Here is a 23,836-nt window from a genome sequence, read left to right on the forward strand (position 1 = left end):
CTACAATTACTTTACATTATTTTAAATTCAGTTTAAATTAAGTTCAAATTCAGTCAATTGATCTGCCCTTGGTACATAAGACCTATGACCAGCAGCCAATTGAAACCATTGATTGGCCTGTTTCTCCAGCTGCAGCAATTATTTGAACAAATTTTCAGTTTAAATTACTTTAAATTCAGTAGCTCTTGAGGCCCCTTTGGTCATGTTCCAGTCAATGATCGATGACGATCGATAACTCAGCTTGATTGCGCTGATTCATGGGAGATTTTATGTCTGGGCTTATGCTCATGAGTTTGAGTGGACACTTGGGTGCATTTCTACCTCTGCAAAACTGGCACAGTGGCCAGCACATTCCAGCTGCATTTTATCTATTCCATCCCCAGTGGAAACTCCTGGCCCCTACGTCTTTTAGCGGTGTTTGTTACAACACATTAAGAGAGGTTACAGCACCACCTCTGGAGCAAATAAATTCAACAAGAATTATTGTTACCATAGTATCCATTGATTTTAAAGTATTGGATGCATTTGATATCAAACAAAGATTTTAGTGTATCATATAGAAGATAGATTCAATATCCAAAAACATAAAATGTCCTAGATTTCTCAGGTCTATTGGTGTAGAAAGGAATCTTCTAAGCTCAGTTTAATTTCGAATTCCCACCTCCTCATACTATCTTTGCAAAAAAAACAATGCTCGATGACAACAACCTCTCATCTTAATGATCTCATTATAGATTACAAAATATTTCGGAGCAGACATTCTTTTTGCTGATGCATACATATTAAACCATTAATAGAAAATTGATTACTCTGAAATTACTATTTCCTGATTTTGGAAGGTCAGAGTTTAAACAATAAACACTCAAATCTGAAAACTCAATTAAGGATAGATAAAAAATGGTAAAGGTTAATGCCTACAGAAAAATGAATGAACTCTGACAAGCCTTTTCTGGTTTCCTTGCTGAGCAATAAAGTAATTGACTTTGCATATTATGATAACATAGTAGTCATCATCATCGTCAGCGGTCCCTCGAAACGAGGATGACTTGCTTTCATGCCAAAAAAAGGATGAGTTCACAGGTGTTTCAAATGAAGAACCCGAAGTACATCCTCAAGGAAGATGCCTGTGCGTGGATTTTTTTAATGTGTGGTGGCCGTTTCACACCAGCCACCACACGGGCCTGACAGAGCTAGGTCTTGGTCCAGTGGCAAGGATTACCCAAGACAACTGGAGACCTGCTCTGCTGCACCTAGAGCGCGCACATATCAGTAGTACCATTACTGCAAAGATCAAGGGAAGTGACCAGATGTCGCATTCCCCTGCCTCAATACACAAGAGTTAGAAACATGTTCCTTTGACATACAAAACTAACCTTCTTCTGTAGGACACAGTGGAAAATGAATATAAACATTCCCTGCAGTGAGTTGAAAATGGTGAAGAGATATGCCATAATAACAGTGCTTTCATTAATGAACATAAGTCCAAAAGCCCAAGTTAGTCCAAGGAGGCAAAGGAGAGCTATGGCCCCTATGACCCATGATCTGCAAAGAATGGAAAAAAAACAAGTCATTCAACATGGTTGCACATTTTTCCTTTCTAAGAAATGGCTACTCTCATCAAGTTTGGTTATTTTATTCTTTCGACCTCCCAATTAAATAGGAAGTTTTCAAATTACATTTCATAGTCTGGTATATATACATTCTTCTGAATGTTTTTGTTTAATTGTAGGTAGATCATTTAACCATGACTCAGATTTGTATTTACTGACCCAGAATCGATTATTTCCATACACAATTGTATAAGACTTAAAGAACTGAAGTATAAACGACTTCGATTTTGGATGTTACAGGTCTAAAACAAAATGGCACCAATAAATTCAGGCAGCACAGTAATAAGTAGTAACGTCTTTTGTGGCAGATGAATCACCTTTTAAGAGTAGCTTTCAAGGTAATGAAATCATCAGTTGAACATGGTTCCATGAATTTAGATCAGGGTTTGTAAGTTGCAACAATGCCATCAGGAGACACATTCTACAGGCTCTCTTCTTCCTACCACCCTCCCCCCCACCCCCAGAAATACAAGACAGAAAAAACACAACAAAACTAAAAGGGCCAGAGAAACAACATAAGAAAAAATAAATAAGCAAGTTAGCCTATTGTCAACAGTAAAAGCAAAAATGTCACAGCAACACAGCGAATAAGGATCATTCCTGCTGTGGGATGGGGATAACAACAGTCAACGGAGAAGACTCTTCACCAGAAGAACAAACTGAAATAATTAATCCAGTCAACATTCTCTGGAACATTGCTGCTTCTTCCACAAGCTGCTCACTTTGAGGAAACTAGCCACTTGCTTTGAGCATGTCATTGATCTAGTGTCTCGATGTTGATTGAAAAAATTGCAAACGCAGTCACTGATTTTGTAATCCTTCAATTTTTCACATTTAATTACTGTTCAAAAAAGTACCCGCTTACTTTAAATGCATCTTCTTCGTTGTGATTCAATTATGCAATGTAACTAAGCACAGCAAAATGCATGTTTCTGAGCTGCACCCAAACAAAACATAGCACTTTCACAAAGATTTTAAGTAATTTGTTGTTTAGCATCATGCTCGATAGTAATTACAAGCAGCTCAAAACGCTTTACTGGTTTTATAATGACACCATAACTCGGTCTACATTAGGAGATATCAAAAGGTAGCAAGAGGTAGGAAACCCTAAGTTGTCAATCTCTTCTTCCCCCATTGAAATGCAGACATTATCAATGGATCTCTGAAGGTATTTGGATGTGATTCCCTGATGCCATTTACAGTACATCCTTAACACTCATTTTCTTGAGAAAAGCAATAGATCTTGTATGAATATGTTGGAAAGCAACTCTGCTGAATCAACCTTGGGTTACTAAGCAGCTCAGCAAATGTGAATACTTCAATAAATTTGCTGGTTCTCTACACAGTTTGCTCTTCCGTCTCTATGCAAATGACGGAAGCTACATTGAAGAAAATATTATGGATGGGGCCAGCTTTCAGTACATCTCAAAAGGCCACACAACATGACGTTTGTAAGCCATTCAGATCATTCTTACTTGATGAAGGGTCTGTTATCCTCATAGCTAAAGAATGCATGGATGCAAAGACAAAAACACCAACATTAGAAAACAATGGTTTCAGCTGCAAATAATAAAACAATAAAAAATAAATGGAAATTAAACCACCAGAATAAAACTCTTTCCAACTGCTCTGCACCACCCAAAGCAAATTGGCACACAGTTTCAGAAAGTAATTCCTCTTCACTATTAGTGAGGAATACAATCACCAGCACATTACTGAGTTTCCCATCCGCTTCTCCACAGGCAAAATATTGTGGGCAGGCTTGTAAAATGGATTATGAGACTGAGCTGTTTCAAAGTATTTCAAGCAATGGCATTTAATTATCTGATTCCAGCAAGCAAACTCATTCAATCTCTTTCAGCTTTGGTATTCACATGGTTCAACTACTGCCAGTTAATGATTTTGCTTTAGTCTTGGAAGTCTTGCCTGAGTCAGAAGGTGCAGGGTTCGAACCCCGCTCCAGAGAGTCCCAGTGAGTGGAACTCTAAATTCTGGGTTGGCAGATTCGCGTCTGGTGGGTGTGGAAAGCTCCCTTCATCAGATGGGTTGTGGGAGCCCAAAAAACTCTCCTGCATATAGGATTAACCATTCTGTTGGCTGGTATAAAAGATGGTTACAGCCATGGAAAGTGTTATGTATGCATTAAAGGTTCAAACTGAGTACTGCTTATTTAAGCAAGGTACAAACTTGGCTCTGCTTTATTTAGGCCCAAAGTGCCTGGCTCTCAAAATGGCTGGCCTTTTATACCTGAGCAGCACCATGTGCGTGCTGCTCAGTGGCCTCCAACAATGACGCCATCTGGTGGTTACAACAAAGTATACATACATGACGATACCCCTCTCTGAGATCTTATCACAGTCTTTCATAGGTTGAGACGGTCCGGTGCTTAGCGCTCCAGGGTTGACCGTCTCAGTTTAATTACAGCCTTGGGTGAGTGTGCGGGGTCTGTTGTGGCTGATGGCTGGATCACTGACTTGTTGGGGGTGGCAGTGGCCATGTCAGGAATTGCAAGTCCATTTTTATTGAACAGGTCCAAGATGGAAATTCCGGGTTCACTGATGACCCTCGAGTCCACTGAAGACTGCTGGTAGGTTGGTTGGTCGTCAATGGTTTCTTTGTCCGATTGTTCTGGCTCATCTGTGTGCCTCGGCTTTATCTGATCCATGTATTTCCAGCAAGTTTGCCCATTCTTGAGCTTAATAACGAATACTCTGTTGCCCTCCTTGGCCATAACCGTACCAGCAAACCATTTGGGACACTGACCATAGTTCAACACATATACAGGATCATTAACAGAAATCTCACGTGACACCATTGTGCGATCATGGTACCCTTGTTGACTTTGTCTTCTGTACTCAACATGATTATTTAAATCCAGGTGTACCAGAGATAGCTTGGTCTTAAGACCTCTTTTCATCATGAAGAATGTTCCCGATGCTGGGGAAGTCCAGAACCAAGGGTCACAGTATAAGGATAAGTGGTAAGCCATTTAGGACCGAGATGAGGAGAAACTTCTTCACTCAAGAGAGTTGTTAACCTGTGGAATTCTCTACTGCAGAAAGTTGTTGAGGCCAGTTCGTTAGATATATTCAAAAGGGAGTTAGATATGGCCCTTACGGCTATAGGGATCAAGGGGTAGGGAGAGAAAGCAGGAAAGGGGTACTAAGGTTGAACGTTCAGCCATGATCTTATTGAATGGTGGTGCAGGTTCGAAGGATGGAATGGCCTACTCCTGCACCTAATTTCTATGTTTCTATGAGTTCAGCAGGCGAGACCCCTGAGAGTGTGTGGGGTCCTGTAACTCAGCAGTATGCAGGACAAGCGGGTCTGCAGTCACCCTTGGGTTACTCTCCTCATGCTTTGCTTGATAATTTGTACTGCACGTTCTGCTTGCCCATTGGACGCAGGCTAGAATGGTGTTGACCTTACATGTTTTATGCCATTAAGTTTCACAAGTCCTGAAACTCCTGACTGGTGAAGCACGACCCATTGTCGCTCACCACTATGTCAGGCAGACCATGTGTCATGAACATGACATTGAGATTCTCTATGGTTGCCGTGGACGTGCTGGATGACATGATTATGCATTCTATCCATTTCGAACAAGTGTCCACCACCACTAAAAACATCTTGCCCAGGAAGGGACCTGCAAAATCAACATAGATCCTGGACCAAGGTTTGGATGGCCACGACCACAGACTCAGTGGCAATTCCGCTGGTGCTTTGCTGAGCTGCATGCAAGTGTTGCATTGATGCACGCATGCTTCTAAGCTCAGAATCAATTCCTGGCCACCATACGTGGGACCTGGCGATGGCCTTCATCATCGCTATACCAGGATGTGTGCTGTGTTACTCACGCATGAACTTCTCTCTCCCTTTCTTGGGCATTACAACGCAATTGCCCCACAATATGCAATCTGCTTGAATAGACAGTTCGTCCTTGCGATGAATGTACGGTTTGGCCTCCTCGCACATTTGCTTAGGTATGGCAAACCAATCCCCTTTGAGGATGCAACCCTTTACCACCGATATAATCGGGTCCTGGCTGGTCCAGGTTTTAACTTGTTGAGCCGTGACAGGGGTTCCTTCACTTTCAAAAGCATCCATGATTAACATTATTCACCAGTTGTGGCGTTTCCACCTCCGGTGTGGGCAACGGCAACTGGCTCAAAGCATCAGCACAATTCTCTGTGCCAGATCTGTGGCGACTGACAATCATAGGCAGATAATGTCAGCGCCCACCTTTAGATGTGGGATGAAGCGTTGGTATTGATACCTTTGCTCTCGGAAAACAATGAAATGAGCGGCTTGTGATAAGTCTCTAATTCGAACCTCAGAACGAACAGGTATTGATGCATCTTTTTAACACCATACACACACGCTAAAGCTTCTTTTTCTACCATACTGTAGGCTCTTTCTGCTTTAGACAAACTTTTGGATGCATACGCAACAAGTTGAAGTTTACCCGACTCATTGGCTTGTTGGAGTACGCAACCAATTCCACATGACGATACATCACAGGCCAAAACTAAACATTTACATGGGTCATAGTGTACCAGCAGCTTATTCGAGCAAAGCAGATCGGTGGTTTTCTCGAAAGCTCTGTCTTGCGATGCGCCCCACGCCCAGTTGTCGCCTTTTCTCAATAGCATGTGCAGTAGTTCTAGTAAGGTGCTCAATTTAGATAAGAATTTACAAAAGTAGTTGAGTAGACCCAGGAACGAATGCAGCTCCCTCACATTCTGCGGCTTGGGTGCATTCTTGATGGCCTTGGTTTTCACGTCAGTAGGTCTGATGCCATCAGCAGCGATTTTCCTCCCGAGGAATTCGATCTCCGGTGCCATGAAGACGCACTTCGAGTGTTTCAGTTCGAATCCCACTCTATCCAAATGCAGTAGAACCTCTTCTGGGTTATTCAGATGTTCCTTGGAGTCACAACCGGTGATCAGGATGTCATCTTGGAACACGACAGTTCTGGGAACGGACTTCAGTAGACCTTCCATTTTCCTCTGGAATATTGCTGCAGCCGAGCGAATTCCGAAAGAGCACCGAAAGGTAAACAAACAGTCCTTTGTGCGTGTTAATGCATGTAAGTCTCTTCGACATCTCGACCAACTCCTTTCTCATATAGGCCGACGTCAAGTCCAGTTTTGTGAACGACTTCCCTCCGGCTAGCATCGCAAACAAGTCATCAGCCTTCGGTAACGGATACTGATCTTGTTGCAAAACCCTTGTCGTCTCCACAGATTCTGACTGTGCCATCACTTTTCAGCAGAGGAACAAATGAGGCTGGCCCATTCATTAAATTCGACCGGTGATATGATCCCTTCAAGCTGGAGTATGTCCAGTTCAATTTCAACCTTATCCCTCAGCATATACGACACTGCCCGAGCTTTATGATGGACGGGTCTTACATCGGAGTCCACGTGGATCTGCACCTTGGCTCCCGTGACTTTGCCAATACCCGGTTCGAACAGCAAGGGGAACTTGTTCAATACTTGGTCATATGTATCTTCCTCCGATGACAACGCCTTTATGTTGTTCCAGTCGCATCTGATTTTCTCCAAACAACTCCTGACGAGCAGCATTGGGCCATTGCCTGGAACAATCCACAGCGGTAACTCGTGAACCGCACCTTTATATGACACATTAATTTGTGCACTGCCAATCACCATTATGAGTTCTTTGGTGCACGTGCGCAGCTTGGCGTTAACAGGGCTCAGCCTGGGCCTCACAGTCTAAGTATCCCACAGCTTATTAAATGCCCTCTCGTTCATGATCGATTGACCCGCCCCCGTGTCCAGTTCCATCAATACCGGTATCCCTTTAAACTTCACGTTAATCAAAATTGATTTACTCTTGGTTATGAAGGAGTACAATCCATACACTTGCTCCTCTGGTGAGTCAGATTGCGTATCCGGATCCGCGCTAGTCTGATTCTCATCCTCCACGTGGTGTGTCGCAACTCGCTTGCTCATCTGCGGACACTTGCGCTGGAGGTGCCCTACTCTCAGACAGCCTTTGCAACTATATTGCTTAAATCGGCACTGCTGGTGCCGATGATTTCCCCCACAACGCCGACATGGAGAAGTCGGATACAGTCCCGCTGGCGGACTTTGGGCAGCCACAGGTTTCGCGAATGCAGCCGGATAGGCCCTGCCATGTGCCACTCTGCCGAACCAATCGCATTTACAGTACTTGCCGAGGTTGGGTTCTTCACTGCTATTTGTTTTAGACTCCTGTCCGTCGTCATACATGATTGAGCGATCTGGATGGCCCTTTTTAAATCCAACTCCTTCACCACCAGAAGTTTGTGAAGGTCACCTCATGGTTGATGCCGATAACAAAGAAGTCCCGCAGCATGTCTGCCAACACCATCCTGAACTTGCACAGTCCCGCTAGACGTCTCAGGTCGGCAACGAATTCCACCGGGCTCTGGCCCTCCGATCGAACGTGTGTATTAAACCTGTATCTCGAGATGATGATGCCGTCATCTGGCTTGAGGTGCTCCCGTACCAATGTACACAACTCCTCGTACGTTTTCTCTGTTGGATCACTAGGCATGAGTAGATTCTTTATCAGACCGTAGATCTTTGAACTGCACACAGTGAGGAACAAGGCCCGGCACCGATATGCATCGTCGACCCCCTTCATTTTCTTGACCACGAAGTACTGATTCAAACAGCTCACAAAGTCTGCTCAATCTTCTCCCTCCACGAATCGTTCTAAAAATCCAACTGTGCTCATTTTGCAAACAAAGCTTCTTGTATTCTCGTCGGCAAATGTTACGTATGCAATAAAGGTTCATGCTGAGTACTGTTTAACTAAGCAAGGTACAACCTTGGCTCTGCTTTATTTTGGCCCAAAGTGCCTGACTCTCAAAATGGCTGGCCTTTTATACCTGAACAGCACCATGTGCGTGCTGCTCAGTGGCCTCCAACAATGACGCCATCTGGTGGCTACAAACAGAATGTACATGCATGATAGAAAGAACGAAGGACGTTCATGTTATGGTCGATCGGACTGTTAATCAACTTCCATTAGTTCACACTATTCTCAAGGGAAGTGTGTGAAGATACAACAACAACTGTAGCATGGTGCAATTGAACTTCATCGAGCAATTTCTTTTATTTCAACTAATTGCATCTTGGACCGTCTTCAACATTACCTGAGCTTTGATCAAAATTAACTGTTCCAATTGGCCACAATGCTCCAACACATAGCTGGGCAATGTCAAATTCTCTCTTCAGCATGTTATCAGCAGCAATGGAAGGTTCTCTATGAAAAGCTATGTGCATCATTGACAGCAAAACAGTCACTTGCAGTAAAAAAAAAAGCTGGTAGACTTAAATGATCACAAAGCTTGCAGACTGTCATAAAAACAACTGGTTCATTAATGTCCTTCGAAGGAAGGAAACCTGCCATCCTTACCCAGTCTGGCCTACAAGTGACTCCAGTCACACACCAAATATGGTCGACTCTTAACTGCCCTCCAAAGTGGCTCATCAAGTCACGCAGTTGCATCAAATCACTTCAAGGCGGCAGCTGGCCAATACCTTCTCAGGGAAACTAGGGATGGACAATAAATGCTGGCCTTGCCCGCGATGCCCACATCCCACAAGAAACTGTGGCCAGCAAAGGAATTATGGGGGAGAATATACATAGGTGGAATTCAGCCTGCCCGCCATCAGTTCCCAAGTACAGTACAAGTATTTCCCCATTATTACTCTAGCATCAGTAATGTTGAAAGGATCAGTAATGTTTTTGTTAATGGGAAAAATCATAGACTTACTTTTCATTTTAATAAAAAGTGGTATAAATGTTACTGTTTTTTCAAGCTCAGTCCCATAATTCATCAAACTAAACTGAACAAAATCAGATTTAGGAAACCATGTTCTCTATGAAGTCAATTGACTCACTCCCCAAATCAGCAGAATGTCAAACTGGCACTTAGAGCTGTCTAGGCCCACTGTGACATTGGCCAGAAGCAGTAGTTTGCAGTAAAGGGTTAATGGATTGTGAACTGTTAAAAAAATATTCCCAAGTTGATTGTGCGCTGAGCACCGCAGGCAGCAATCTCTGGAAGACAGGAGCAGAGTCAGTGATAGGCACATGACATGCTACAAAGGGACAGAATAAAGCGTTTCCAACACTTCACAACTCATCTTCAACAAGTCACACATAAAACAGTCAAACTTGACTGACAAATTTCTGGTCAGGAAATATTTCATGGAACCCTTGAAGTAAATCGAATTTCTGCAGCTTCAACTGTACTTTCATCTTGTTTTAAATTATAGGGGACTTTGACATGTGTGACAAAATAACTAAACAGGGCTGCTGCAAATAAACCTTATGCAATTTGGGGATAAAATTAGAAGGAATAACATTATCCAATTACACATTTGACTGATTTAGAGGTGGTGCAGAAGCAATGTTTATAAAAATTAAAGTATTCCCTTTACTGTTATTACGCTGAAGAAGATCTTTTAAGATCATTCTCAGTGCACATAATCCAGGCCACTGTTGCTGATTAGGGTTTCAGTAGGGCATAATGATCAGTATGTCAAATTTTTATACTGTGGTGACTTGAACGGTGAAAAGCACCAACCAGCATAAATACAGCTTCTATCCTTCCAAAGTTAAGCTGTTGCCTGGAGAGCACGTTGAGCCAACACAAAGGTGTCACTCTGGTTATGATGAATAAGCAATTTGCTGTGTTGAATTAATGGCATCATAAACACTTTAGTTTTTTCCCCATAGTAGCACCAAAACAATATGTTGGCCTTGTAACAACACTGTAAGGGTGCTTCACAGTCACTGCAGGCAAGGTATTGAGAGAAATACACCAGTGCACCCAGTTGGGTGAGAATGTGTTGCTCTAACTGCTCCACCTCCCATGGCAAAGTAGCGCACTTTATGGTGGAGTGGGGGAAAGATCAAGAGAATAAGGTACATTTAAAAAGTACGCATTAGATTGTCTTTATATTTTTAGTCAATCATTTGTGAACAGAAGTGTTGCCACGTACATCATTAGTGATTTTGCCAGCCAACTAATGGTTTTAGACAGCATCTGCAAAACAATTTTCCTCTTTTAGATAGGTCTTTTCATAGAGTTAAACTACCCCAAGAAGGTTAACAAAAGGGGTATTAGTTGATGCTGAGCAGTAATTGCCTTTCAACTGTCTTGGAGAGGGTGAAAGGAAGGAATGAATCAAACAGCATCAATATGCAGTTGTACACTCTAGCTGTGAGGAAGAAAGCCAATTTGCGACAGAACTAAAGAAATTCTGCTACATTGACAAAATGAACAGCACACTAACTATAAACTCTGAACTAGGGTTGGAATGACATCTTTTAAACACCAGCAGTTACTTTGAACATACCGACCACTGTTACGAGGAATTGAAAGATTAATCCCCTTCTTTGTTCAGTGATTTGGAAGAATGTCCTTTTACAATACGTTCATAAAATAATGACTAGTCATAATATGCATTATGTGCCTTTCTGTAACTAAATTTCAGTGACAATTGGCCAATCAGCTAGTAGAGGGTAAAGCAGTACAGTGGCACTGTGTATAGATAAAAGCATTTGGATTTATAAAGTGCCCGATACTACAGACACACTCTCGCAGTCTATTACAGTCCTATTAGTTAGGTTCACATCAATATTGTAAATCCTCAGCTTTTCCTGGCACTGTATTATGATGCATTCCTCATCAGAAACATGTTGAAAGAGTCCAGGGATATCGATCAATTCAATAAAGGATTTGAAGCTTCGTACATGCATTCCAAATGCAGCAAGCAGTATTTTTTCCCAAAGGTGTGCTGTGGCACAGCACATCCAGAACAGGAAAGCGGTGACTCTGCCAAGGATTTCCAACTTGTGTGCCCTGCTAACTGCTGGTGTGAGAGCAGGATTGCCAATAGCTGCTCGATCCCTCCCCGGGGAAGATCTTGTGATAAACTATTTTTTTTTAAATTACAATATAAAGACGTTAGCCATTTTTATTCATTGTCTTCAGATAGTGTAATGAGTTGATTAGGATTTGGCTACTTCTAGCAGGGGACTGCAAGGTGACTTGCTGAGCAGATGCTTAAGGCTATTGTTAATGGTGCTAGAGCAATCATTAATCTCTCTAAATAGTATCTCTGCAAGCTCTTAGAGAACCAATATAGTCAGTAATCACAAATCAATGATTATTTAAATACTGATGATTGTCATTTCAACCCTCTTCAACAGGATACCAGCTCTTACCCTCGCCATTCCACATTAAAGCAGCCATCGTAAAATCGATAGCTGAAACAAGCAAAAAAAAACACAAAATAGAACAGATTTGTTCACATTGATTCCTAGTGAATTGTTGCCCATTACCAGACAGTGTAAAATTTAAATGGAACAAAAAACTGAACCATCGGGGGAAAAAGAGAAAAGGTTAAACAAGGGCAACTTGGAGAAACAGTGACTGATTTTATGTTTTAATTCTTTTCAAAGCCCTTTACGTCTGTGAGGTTATTCATTTTGTGGATTTGAAAAAATCCAAATCAAAACTACATCTGTTAGTTATAGACAACTAAATAAAAATGGAGCTAAGATAGTAATTTCCAAATAGAACAATGGAATTCCTTGGACTTGAAGAGCCTGCACAGTGACAAGAAGTTGGATTGAAAGCTGCAAATATGAAACAAAATTTATCAACTCAGTCAAGACATTTTGTGTCAATCTGCACCGATTAACATTTAAAGGCATCAACAAAATGGAAGATAATATATTGATGCACACCATTAAAAATATGGAAATTCAAACAAGATTGGCAGTATAAAACGTTGCCATTTTGAGCAAAGTCACCCAAATTTACTATCTAGGATCACAGAGCGTGCTGGTGATATGCAAATAGTGTGTAATGCCGCATTGTGGCCAAAAACTATATGCCATAGAATCACTACCCATGTTCCTCTTTTCCAAGTTCCAGTGGTAGTTCTACACATCTGTCACTATGGAAAGGGCCAACATTCCATTCTTCCTACCACCACTTGTAGGGCTAAAAAGGAAGTCACAGTAATGCTACAGGGAGCCCATGTTTCAGTCAGCTACAGCTGCAGTAAACAGACCACTGTCTTAGTGAGTGCAGATGAACAACTCTATAAATTTGGGACTGATTCCTCTGTCTCACCCCAGAGAACATCAGGATAGCTGATCTGGAAAGTAGAAAATTTATTTTCCTCAGTATGGGATTCAGGCATATTGATGGAATAATTTAAAGGGATCTTCAAGCCCATTGTGCTTTGAATCTTGTACTGGATTTACATCTGTACCAGTCTAATTTTGACCTGAAATCTTGAGCATCCCTGATTATAACTGTTCAACAACTGGTGGTGCCTTCAGCTGCCTAGGCCCTAAGCTCTGGAATTTGTCCATCTAAATCTTTCCACCTCTCTTTCCTCCTTTAAGACGCTCCTTAGAATCTACCTCTTGGACGAAGCTTTTGGTCACCTGCCCTAATTTCTCCTCATGTGGCTCAGTATCACATTTTTTGGTTTATAATACTCCTGTGAAGCATGTTGGAACGTTTTACTGCATTAAAGGCACTAGATAAATACAAGTTGTTATTATTTGAAACTGACTGCAACTTCGGGATCCTGAAGTATCGAATTGTCATTGACAGCTACAAAACAGGTTGTGCTAACCCTCCCCCTGCCCCACCCTCACTCACACCCACACCACCGGCAATCTGTGTAATCAGCCAAATCAGGGAAACTGCCGAAAACTTTGACTCTTCCACAGTAAGTATCTTGTTAAATTCCTCACTAAGTATGCTGTTAAATTCCCCACTAAGTATGCTGTTAAACTCCCCACTAAAAGTTAGACCCAAAGGGACGAGGCGTAATTTCGGTTTCAACAGCGTTATTTCAGCTTATCAAATGTAAAGGGGCTGGAAAATTTGTGCACTGTGAAATTTGTCCATTTTAATTAAAATTGAAATAAAAAAAATGTTTTTAATTTAGAATTTTTTAAAAAGTTTGTCCATCTTATTTCAGGTTTGCCTTTTCCCTATGCGAGAGCCCCAATCTTTGTTTTGCTCTAACGTTTTTAAAAAAGTTAAAATTTTATGAGCTTACTCACTTCCTTTTTTGCTGTCTGAGAATTCTGCATTTTGATTGGCTGCTTAGACAGCCTCTTGATGACACAGGAGTTCGCACTGGGGGATCCCCACTATACTTCATTGACTTGAACTGAAGGTTTGAAGACCTGAAGTTCTCGACATGGGGATTGTGAGAGTCTTGTGCGAAACATACTTTGGAGCTAGCAGCGAATGCCTTCACTTCGCTGCTAACTGCAAACTCCGGGCCATTGTGCGAGATGTCTGAGCTTCAGTAAGCACCTCCTCACTGAAATCTGCCACCTGCTGCAGCCACAGCTGCAATCTCAGTGCAGGGTGAAGACCGCATTGCCAGTGGCTATGAAGGTAACTGTGGCAATGAACTTTTGTGTGTCTGACCCCTTCCAGGCTGGAGCTAGAGATATTTGCAACATCTCGCAGTTTGCCATCCACTGTTGCGCAAGAGAGATCACCGAGGTTCTCTATTTGAAGAGAGCTGACTACATTGCCTTCCTTCTTGCCAGAGACATGCAGGCGGAGCTAGCACATGGATTGCAGGCATCCCCAAGGTGCAGGGTGCTAGTGACCTCATGCATATCGCTTTGGGGCCACCACAGGTCAACTCTGCCCTATAGCAGAACCGAAAGGGATTCCACTCTCTCAACGTCCAGCTGGTGTGTGACCATAAATTGGATATATTTGAAAGAACATAAGGAATAATGCCGAACAAAGAAAACACAGCCTGCATTCCTGAGGCATCTCAGTGCAATTGTCAATGTGGTTATGTCCAATTGCATTAAAGCAGACTGCTTTCTATTCTCTCAAATGGATTACAGACCTTGGCCAATTATTAATCAAAGAATAATTTTCAACCCCCTGCCCCAGGCATCCATACTCAATCGGTTACCTTCCAGTTACAGTAATGATTCAAATACATGGACTCTCAGAGGACACATTTAATCAAATCAATATTACTACCAATAAGATCAGAACAAAAAAACAGGGACAATGATTACATCATTTAGCAGCACACGGATGCGTGATCCTAGTGTCACAGATCTATGACTACCACAAAGGGCTAAATGCTTAAAATGGAAAGCCTCAAGAGGCTGTGTTCAACAAGGAACATTCTGCAATCAGAAAAATGAGCCATGTGCACACATGTGCATACAATGTTTTTTTTCCATCATTTCATTCTTGAAGGTGACCCATTTTCTAGATGGTTCAGGAAATTTGTTACCAGTAAACAGCCAGTTAGTTTCCCTGTAACTTAAGAGACGAATTCTGATAGTTTTGCGGTTCCGAGCGTACTTGCACAAAACCTTCCCTCAAAAGTTTAAAATCGGTGGGGTACAACAGAATAGTAAACTGCCACTTATAGCAGCCAGTCAAATTATACATTATCTGTGGAAGGAGCAGCTCAATAGTTCGAATGACTTGTTCTTTCTTATGTCATAAATATTTTATTACATTTGAAAGTTCTATGTTTCTGTTCTATAACCAATTAAATTAAGAAAAGGAAAGAAAAATGAGACTTGAAAGACAGATACATCACTATTAATGTCAATCATTAGGATCCCCACTGAAGGAATCAGAGAGCATGTGTTAATTCAAAGGGTTTCAGTGTGGGTCAGACAAACCAATAAAACAAAAACCTCTTCCCCACCTTTATTTGTTTTTCGAAATTATTGGTTGACAAAGCAAACAGGCCAAAATCATTTAATTGTGTTTCGCCATCCCTGTAGTGACCCTTTATAAACTACACTAGAAAAGTATTTTATTACTTATCCTGGATGGGTCCTGGGGATTGAAGTGAAAACAATTTAAACATAAAAGCTGTCAATTTTAATACTGGAGTCAAGCACTGTATTTTTCTGAACAGCTGAAAAATGGTCTCCTTTTGGCAATTTCCAGAATGCTAAGAGATGATTAAATGCTCCAAATTACATGTCAAGAATCCTATCTGATCCTCCATTTGTATTAGAAGGCAAGACTAACTACAGGCCTGAAAGAAATTTGCTCCACCATTCAGATTTTATTGGTGTTTTAAATGAAATACAAAAATGTAGAAGGAACATGCGCATGTGCTCGCTCACACGCTTGCAATATTTCTCAACCTAGCACCTTGCATAATGTGTTTTCTTTTTATACTGCTATTATAAACCATTTGAAACATTTCTGACAGCTTTTATTATAAGCTACTTAGAAGCACCTCACTCTAGTTTTGTAACTGTATTGGTGCAGGCACATGTGGATTAGATACTGGCCTTTCAGCTCTGGGGCTTGAATCCAGGCTGAACTGATAGATGGAGAGAACTTATTCTATTGACTTTAAGGGTCCTCTGTGAAATGAGCTTGGACAATAGGAACCCAGTGTCTCATAGCCACATAGCTCACAGTGCAAAACACCACTTAATTATCAATTGAATTCAAACAGGCCACAGGATAGCTAGCATGGGAAATGGAAACTATCATACTGGTGCAGGGAGGGCACTTTTCAGAGATAGAGATTAAAGCATATTGTTGGCCTAGAATCTAGCCGTTAGAAGGAAGGCTTCTTGGCTCTGTAGTTGGCTGTTCTATACTTGACCAGTGATTGAGGAATCTAGAACAAGGGGACAAGATTAAATGTCAGAGATTTAGAGTAGAGAGCTGGAGAACTCAGAGGCTGTGGAATGCGTTACTTGAGTTAGTGATTGAAGCAGAAACCTTGTCAACATTTAAGAATAGATTAGATAGCTGCTAATGGAAAAGGGAAGAAGGAATAAGGAACAGAATAGCTACATGGGATTACCATTACTGCTCACTCGGAGGAGAAACACCAACACGGACCGTGGGCGATGAATGGACTGTTTCCATGTTGCAATTTCTATATAATTCTATGTAATGACACTGACAGGAAGTTGCAAATGGGAAACTATGCATATCTCGCTGATTAAAACAAAATTTATCAACCAAAAATTGATGCATTAAAGGGAACAAAATTGCCGATGTATACTGAATAACCGCATTCAGTATGTTTACCACACAACTGCAGGCATATTCAGCATACAACGCTGCAGTTTGTTTGATAGAGAACACAGATCACGCATCACAGACTATCGTGCACCATACAAGAGCTGGATGTTAATTTGATTCTCAGAGGCATCAGGCATTAATTTAATTTTACAGGAGAATAAGATCAGGGCATGGAAGGATGTTCAACATTCTGAAGAAATATGGACTCAAAAATTAATTACTTAAATTTTTTTTGACACATTCAGATTTCATGATAATTGAATAGAATAGTAAAATACTACCTATTGCAGTAAATCAAGTTTCAGTTACACAGTCCTACTGATATGGGAGTTTCTGTAGGACTTGATTAAGATCAATGTGGCTTATGCCGATTGTAAAATACCGCAATAATTCACAAAAATATTCACAAGACAATAAATACTTCTGTAAAATGGTAGAACAAAACCATGTCACCTGATGCCATGTGGCCTATCAAGGGTATGATGATGCAACTCCCAAGAGGTGACATGATAGGTCCAAGTCAGCATGGATTTGTGAAAGGGAAATCATGCTTGACAAATCTTCTGGAATTTTTTGAGGATGTTTCCAGTAGAGTGGACAAGGGAGAACCAGTTGATGTGGTATATTTCAGAAGGCGTTCGACAAGGTCCCACACAAGAGATTGATGTGCAAAGTTAGAGCACATGGGATTGGGGATAGTGTGCTGACATGGATTGAGAACTGGTTGTCAGACAGGAAGCAAAGAGTAGGAGTAAATGGGTACTTTTCAGAATGGCAGGCAGTGACTAGTGGGGTACCGCAAGGTTCTGTGCTGGGACCCCAGCTGTTTACACTGTACATTAATGATTTAGATGAGGGGATTAAATGTAGTATCTCCAAATTTGCGGATGACACTAAGTTGGGTGGCAGTGTGAGCTGCGAGGAGGATGCTGTGAGGCTGCAGAGCGACTTGGATAGGTTAGGTGAGTGGGCAAATGCATGGCAAATGAAGTATAATGTGGATAAATGTGAGGTTATCCACTTTGGTGGTAAAAACAGAGAGACAGACTATTATCTGAATGGTGACAGATTAGGAAAAGGGGAGGTGCAAAGAGACCTGGGTGTCGTGGTACATCAGTCATTGAAGGTTGGCATGCAGGTGCAGCAGGCGGTTAAGAAAGCAAATGGCATGTTGGCCTTCATAGCGAGGGGATTTGAGTACAGGGGCAGGGAGGTGTTGCTACAGTTGTACAGGGCATTGGTGAGGCCACACCTGGAGTATTGTGTACAGTTTTGGTCTCCTAACCTGAGGAAGGACATTCTTGCTATTGAGGGAGTGCAGCGAAGGTTCACCAGACTGATTCCCGGGATGGCGGGACTGATCTATCAAGAAAGACTGGATCAACTGGGCTTGTATTCACTGGAGTTCAGATGAATGAGAGGGGACCTCATAGAAGCATTTAAAATTCTGACGGGGTTAGACAGGTTAGATGCAGGAAGAATGTTCCCAATGTTGGGGAAGTCCAGAACCAGAGGTCACAGTCTAAGGATAAGGGGTAAGCCATTTAGGACCGAGATGCGGAGGAACTTCTTCACCCAGAGAGTGGTGAACCTGTGGAATTCTCTACCACAGAAAGTTGTTGAGGCCAATTCACTAAATATATTCAAAAAGGAGTTAGATGAGGTCCTTACTACTAGGGGGATCAAGGGGTAAGGCGAGAAAGCAGGAATGGGGTACTGAAGTTGAATGTTCAGCCATGAACTCATTGAATGGCGGTGCAGGCTAGAAGGGCCGAATGGCCTACTCCTGCACCTATTTTCTATGTTTCTATGTTTCTATTACACACTATTTCAAACTCCATCTTTATAGCTTGTCAAGTGATCTAAAACTGACTGGCCTATTGTTTTGCAATTCACTGAGACGTAGTCAGCATCATCCGTATATTTTGACGAGATTGTTTTTGCTCACCTTCAGAATAAATTGGCGGAAGCTCTGTTTACAGGCATAAATGCCATTTCTGTGAAGTTATGGCAACAGAGCGTGAGGGGCCCCAGAAGGTTTCCCAGCATAGCCCCAAATATAGCTTAGTATTTTGGAGCAATTCTCTTCACAGGAAGGAACACAGGAATTGCAAGATGAAAAAAGACCAAAGTTCATCACGCTCACCTTCCAACTTCCTGGTAGCCACACGATACAATTATAATGAGGTTATTAAATAATTATAGCAATCAATTAATCTCTATCAATTAGTCTACAACAGACCCAGACATGAGGCGATAAATACTTTGGGAACCAGTCATATGTTCCTCCCAATATGCTACACTTACCACGTCATATCCCAGATTATTCATATGTTGAATCCCAAAATAATATTTTCTGAAAGAAAGCTATCGAATGTGCATTTGAATGAATCAATACTATTTGCTCCCACCATCTCCTTAGGGAGGCTGTTCCATAGAGTGATCGTTCGCTTACTCAAATAATGTTTCTTCAGATTAGTTTTGAATTTAACTTAATACTTAATTTAATAATAACCTCATAATGCAAAATGTTGGAAATAGTGGTGGGGGAAAGGAAGATTAAAAGGGTCTGCAAATGAAGATTGAACAAATGTATTCATTATTAATCTAAATAGTCACTCATGAAATCAGGCTGACAGTTTTACTTCTGCTGATTATTATTCCCTATATATGGTCTATTAGCTACCGTTGGGCTTTCTCATCTAATACAGGAGCTTAGGAAGGTTGAAAACCTCATCAAAGTATATATTAGATGGTATAGATAAGGCAAACCCAGCTTATTATTTGAAAGGGTAAGTCAGAAAAATTGGATCAGAAGGCATGAGTAAAAATAGTGAAAAATAAATTTAGGGAAGCTTTGGGAAATATTTTTGGACTCCTTGTTTGCAATGATCTGCCAATCAACATAATAGAGACAAAACAAAATTAGTTGCTCCAAATGCAATGATGGGAGAGTTGATGCACTGGAGAGATTAACTGCAATGGCCCAAATTCTCATTTCCTATCTTTAGGCTCAGCTGTGCACAGCCCTAACCAGCTGAGCTATCCAGGGAATTGGTGGCTATTCTTCAAAACATTAAGCAATGGAAAAATCATGCTGGGCTTTTGTAAAAAAAAAAACACTGATGGATTTGATATTGGATTTGGCTGTTTAGAGCCACACGTGTTGAAACAATTAAGACCACAGGATGTCTCAAAATTAAAAGAAAAACTGCACCCGACCACCATGCAAACAGCACTCCCTACTTGCAGTGTGGTCCTGTTAACCTGTCCTGGAGCAGTGGTTAAATATCAGACAATAGCTTGCTAGTTTGCTATCTGCATAAAAACTTGTTGCAAAAAAGCCACAGATTTACATTTACAGCATTTAGTCCCTTTAATATAATTAGAGCTGATTGCCTGCTGGATCAGTGGGTTGAAGCTCCATCTCACTGGACTGCCAAGCAGCTCCTTAAACAGCAATGTAGGTAGAGACCTGAAGCACAGCAGCCAATCTTCTTCACAGTTTATGCATGTGGTAAGGGAATCATGGAAGGATTAAAAAAAAATTTACAACTTGTTTTAATGGAGGGGCTGGGCAGGGTGGGGGGAGAAAAGAGAAGGAAGAGAGTCTTCGATGAGATAGAAAAGAGATGCGGACTTCTTAAGAGCAAGCAAAACTCAGACCATTCCATTTACGACCCTACCTGAAAATGTGATCCATGGTGATGTTGCAGCTGAAGAATAGACAGCTGGTCCACTGTTTTATAATATATTATTGGAGTTTGAAAATTATTCTGGCTATTTCAGAAATACCATTATCTATTTAAGGAAGTGTGTGTGAGTTGATAAAATCTCAAAGGGAGATCCAATCTGGTTAAACAGTTGCAAGTTACATCTACGATCCTTTCTGGCTAGTAAACGAAGTTCAAAAGATAATGCAGTGTTCAACTATTAAGCAATGCAAAACAGGTGAAAATCTGGGAACTATCCCATTTTTATATCTCAAATTAACAACAGGTTCCTCAAAGAAGAAAATGCTCATAGATGCTGACAGCAGAAACTTACTTGATGTTGTCCAAACAGCTGGATTCTGGCTTCAACACAGTTGTATGATGGAACATCTTGTAAAGGGCAATCCCAAGAAATATCACATTTAACTGCAAGATTAAGAAAAGAAAATTAAATTGTTTCTTTATTTAAATTTTAAAATGTCCCCTCTTTTAGGGTCCTTCCCATTCCACACACTATTCCTCACATAGACAGAGGGCTAGACTTTCCACTTTTGTGCGGATTGCCCAAAAATGGGCGTTATTTCCAGCGTGGGCAGTAAAAATGGGTTTCGAGATCGGCGGATTATCGGCCATTTTCAAAACCCTAACTTTCCATTATTGAAAATGGGCATTACAGCGAGCGATCTGAAATGGGCATTAGCGTTAAATTTTTTTGACCTTCTGCCGTAAAGTGTCGCCGACCATAGCAACAGCATGGCAACGCTCGTTTCCCGCATTTCAGGATGTCAGGGGTCATCATTACATGCATATAAGAGATGACAGAGAGGGACTGAAAGCATGTGTAGGTATGGTGTGTGCTTCTTTGGCTGTTGTGGGAGTCACGAGGGAGATTCACCAGCAGCAAAAAGCCTACTAAGCACAAAGAAGGTAGTTGGCACCAAGTTGTTGTGGAAAAAATAATATTTAACATGGAAGGGATGGAGGAGGCGACCCAGCATGCTGTGGAGACTGAGGACGCTGGCGAAAGCAGTGAGCTGGGAGAAGAACAATTGGGAGGATGCAAAAGAGCGAGAAGGTTCTCAGACGAGGCAAATGCCTCCCTCATGCAGGAGGTCGAGTCAAGCTGGGGTCAATTGATCGAGGGAGGGCATAGGAAGCCCACCCCAAAGGCGTACCAGAAGATATGGGCCGAGATAGCCGAGGTGGTTTCGTCGGCGACCAACGAGGTGCATGGGGGCAACCAATGCCGCAAGCGATGGAACGACCTTGTTGGATCCACCAGAGTAAGTTTAACATTTATTTACATGTACTTATATATTTATATAATTGGAATTGCAAGTGTAATGAGTGATTAAAATTAGGTGTGATGTCTTGCACTTATACCAGGAAGATTGTACTCAAAGCCTGCGGTCACGGTGTACATCTTTAGGTAAATAATGATAATTTTCATTATAATCATGATTACATCTGTCGGTCGGTTATGTGTTGTATCAGTCTCTGTGACAGTACCGAGCAATGATATCACACAATGATCTCATGCCATGTCATGCTGTTGTTACTTTTTACAGAAGAAGCATTCGAGAAATAGGGCCAAGCAGAGGCGAACGGGTGGGGGGGCCACCAGTCATCATCGACCTCACCGACATCGAGAAGCAGGTGCTGGCACTAGTGGGGAGCCACCCCCGGGTCGGCCCCGCAAGCAGCAGCAGAACCTGATGTGATGCCACGTGAGTAAAGTATACACCATTGCGTGATGTAAAGTCAATCGATGCCACACCCTTTCATATCTGACCAATATTATACGATAAATGAATCATAAAATTCTTCGCTAAATAATGATGTCCTCATGAGAATCATTGCAATGCAGAATTTGGTGATGGTTATGAAATGTGATGTCTGTGATGATCTTGATAGCAGTGGTGCTTTGATCATGCATATTCTGTGTATAGCGCTGGACTCACCTTGTGAAACTAGCACCTCCTTCTCCTCTAATAACCTCATTTATGTTTTGCAGCTCAGCCAGCAGCACGGCCCCATGCAAGACCAGAGAGGCCAGAAGGTGAGGGCGTGGGATGGACTCACCAGAATCTCCTCCATCTGGTGCTGATGAGCACCGATTCTCGGCCGTGGATCTGCTGGGTCCCTTCTCAACGGATGATAGTGCTGACTTCGAGGAGCCTGCATCCCCAACTTCCATGATCCATTCGACATTGATGACATCTAGTGCTCCTGCAGCCATTTCCACCTCCACCATGGAGGTACCATGCCCAAGCACCTTGCCACAGGGCACCTCAGATATCTCCAGGATGGTGCTGGCCAAGCGGAGGTTGGTTCGACGCGGCAGGTCTGTTCCACGAGTGGCAGATCTGAGCGGGGACAGGTAGACTTGTCCAGGAGGAGTGTTGACATATGTCAGCAGATCCAACAGACAATGGGGGCATATCTCTCCAGTTGGCCAGCATGTCCGCCACCATGACGGAGCACATGCCGCGGATGGCGGAGGCCCTGGAGCTGATAGCCTGGAACAATGATAGCAGAGGCCTCCCAGTGATCCCGGAGCATGGCACTGCACGCCAAGGTGCCGCACCCCTACTGCCAACGACACAAGATCCAGGAGAAAGATCTTGTTTCTGGCCCAGAGGACGTTCCCACCTCGGGACCGTCCTCTCCCGTATCCTTCCAAGTAGCGGTTCTGTCGTCACCCTCCCCCCCCAAATGAAGCAGCGCCTGAGGAGCTCCTCAGCCAGCCGGCTTGGAGTCAGGAGGGGAAGGGGAAGGGATAGAGGTGGGGAGGAGAAGCAGGGGGGAAAGGAAAGTGAGGTGCATGGCTGCAGATGTTGTCTTGGGCATATTTTTATGTTGTTGATGCTATTTTGGTGGGAGGGTCAGGGGAACGGGCGAGGGGGTTACCTTGCTGGTTTGCATTTGTGTTCTGTGTTGCTGGAAAGGGTGACCAATCGAATTATGTAAATGTGATAAATTTGTTGTGGGGTGGGGCGGGATTTTTTTTACAGTTATAATTATGAGTTCACACAAATGGTCAGATTAAATGTTTTTTATTTAACATAACCTTGTTGCGCATTGTCTCAGATAGCTGCACCGTTACACACTGGTGATTCCTTAACATGAAAGGGTATAGTTACACTTAACTTGAATCAACTTAAACTTTAACCTTCACCAAGGTGATGCACACCATTGATGTATGACCTGCACACCCAGCAGTGTTGCTGCTTTGTAAATAACAACGTTCTTTCAAACAAAGCGTTCATTTATGAGCTGCTGACGTAAGAGTCTTGCAGCTATGTAGCCACCACGGGCCCTTTCCTGCGGTCTAGAGGGGGGTGGGGGCCTGGGTTTCAGCATCAGCCTGATTGTCTGGCCTGAGGTCAGCGTCCACC

General features: G+C 42.3%; 1 protein-coding gene across 1 annotated transcript in view; it reads right to left on the bottom strand.

Moving 5' to 3' along the window:
- Nucleotides 1-23,836, bottom strand: part of LOC139268349 (adhesion G protein-coupled receptor L3-like) — a 484,368-nt gene that overhangs the window by 53,385 nt on the left and 407,147 nt on the right. Inside the window, exons 16-17 of the mRNA XM_070886428.1 lie at nucleotides 20,773-20,864; nucleotides 1,374-1,542 (exon numbers count right to left, since the gene is read on the bottom strand). Coding sequence (XP_070742529.1) covers nucleotides 1,374-1,542; nucleotides 20,773-20,864 — 261 coding nt within the window. The remainder of the gene's footprint in view (nucleotides 1-1,373; nucleotides 1,543-20,772; nucleotides 20,865-23,836) is intronic.

This window comes from Pristiophorus japonicus, chromosome 1, assembly GCF_044704955.1.
Source record: "Pristiophorus japonicus isolate sPriJap1 chromosome 1, sPriJap1.hap1, whole genome shotgun sequence".
NCBI lineage: Eukaryota > Metazoa > Chordata > Chondrichthyes > Pristiophoridae > Pristiophorus > Pristiophorus japonicus.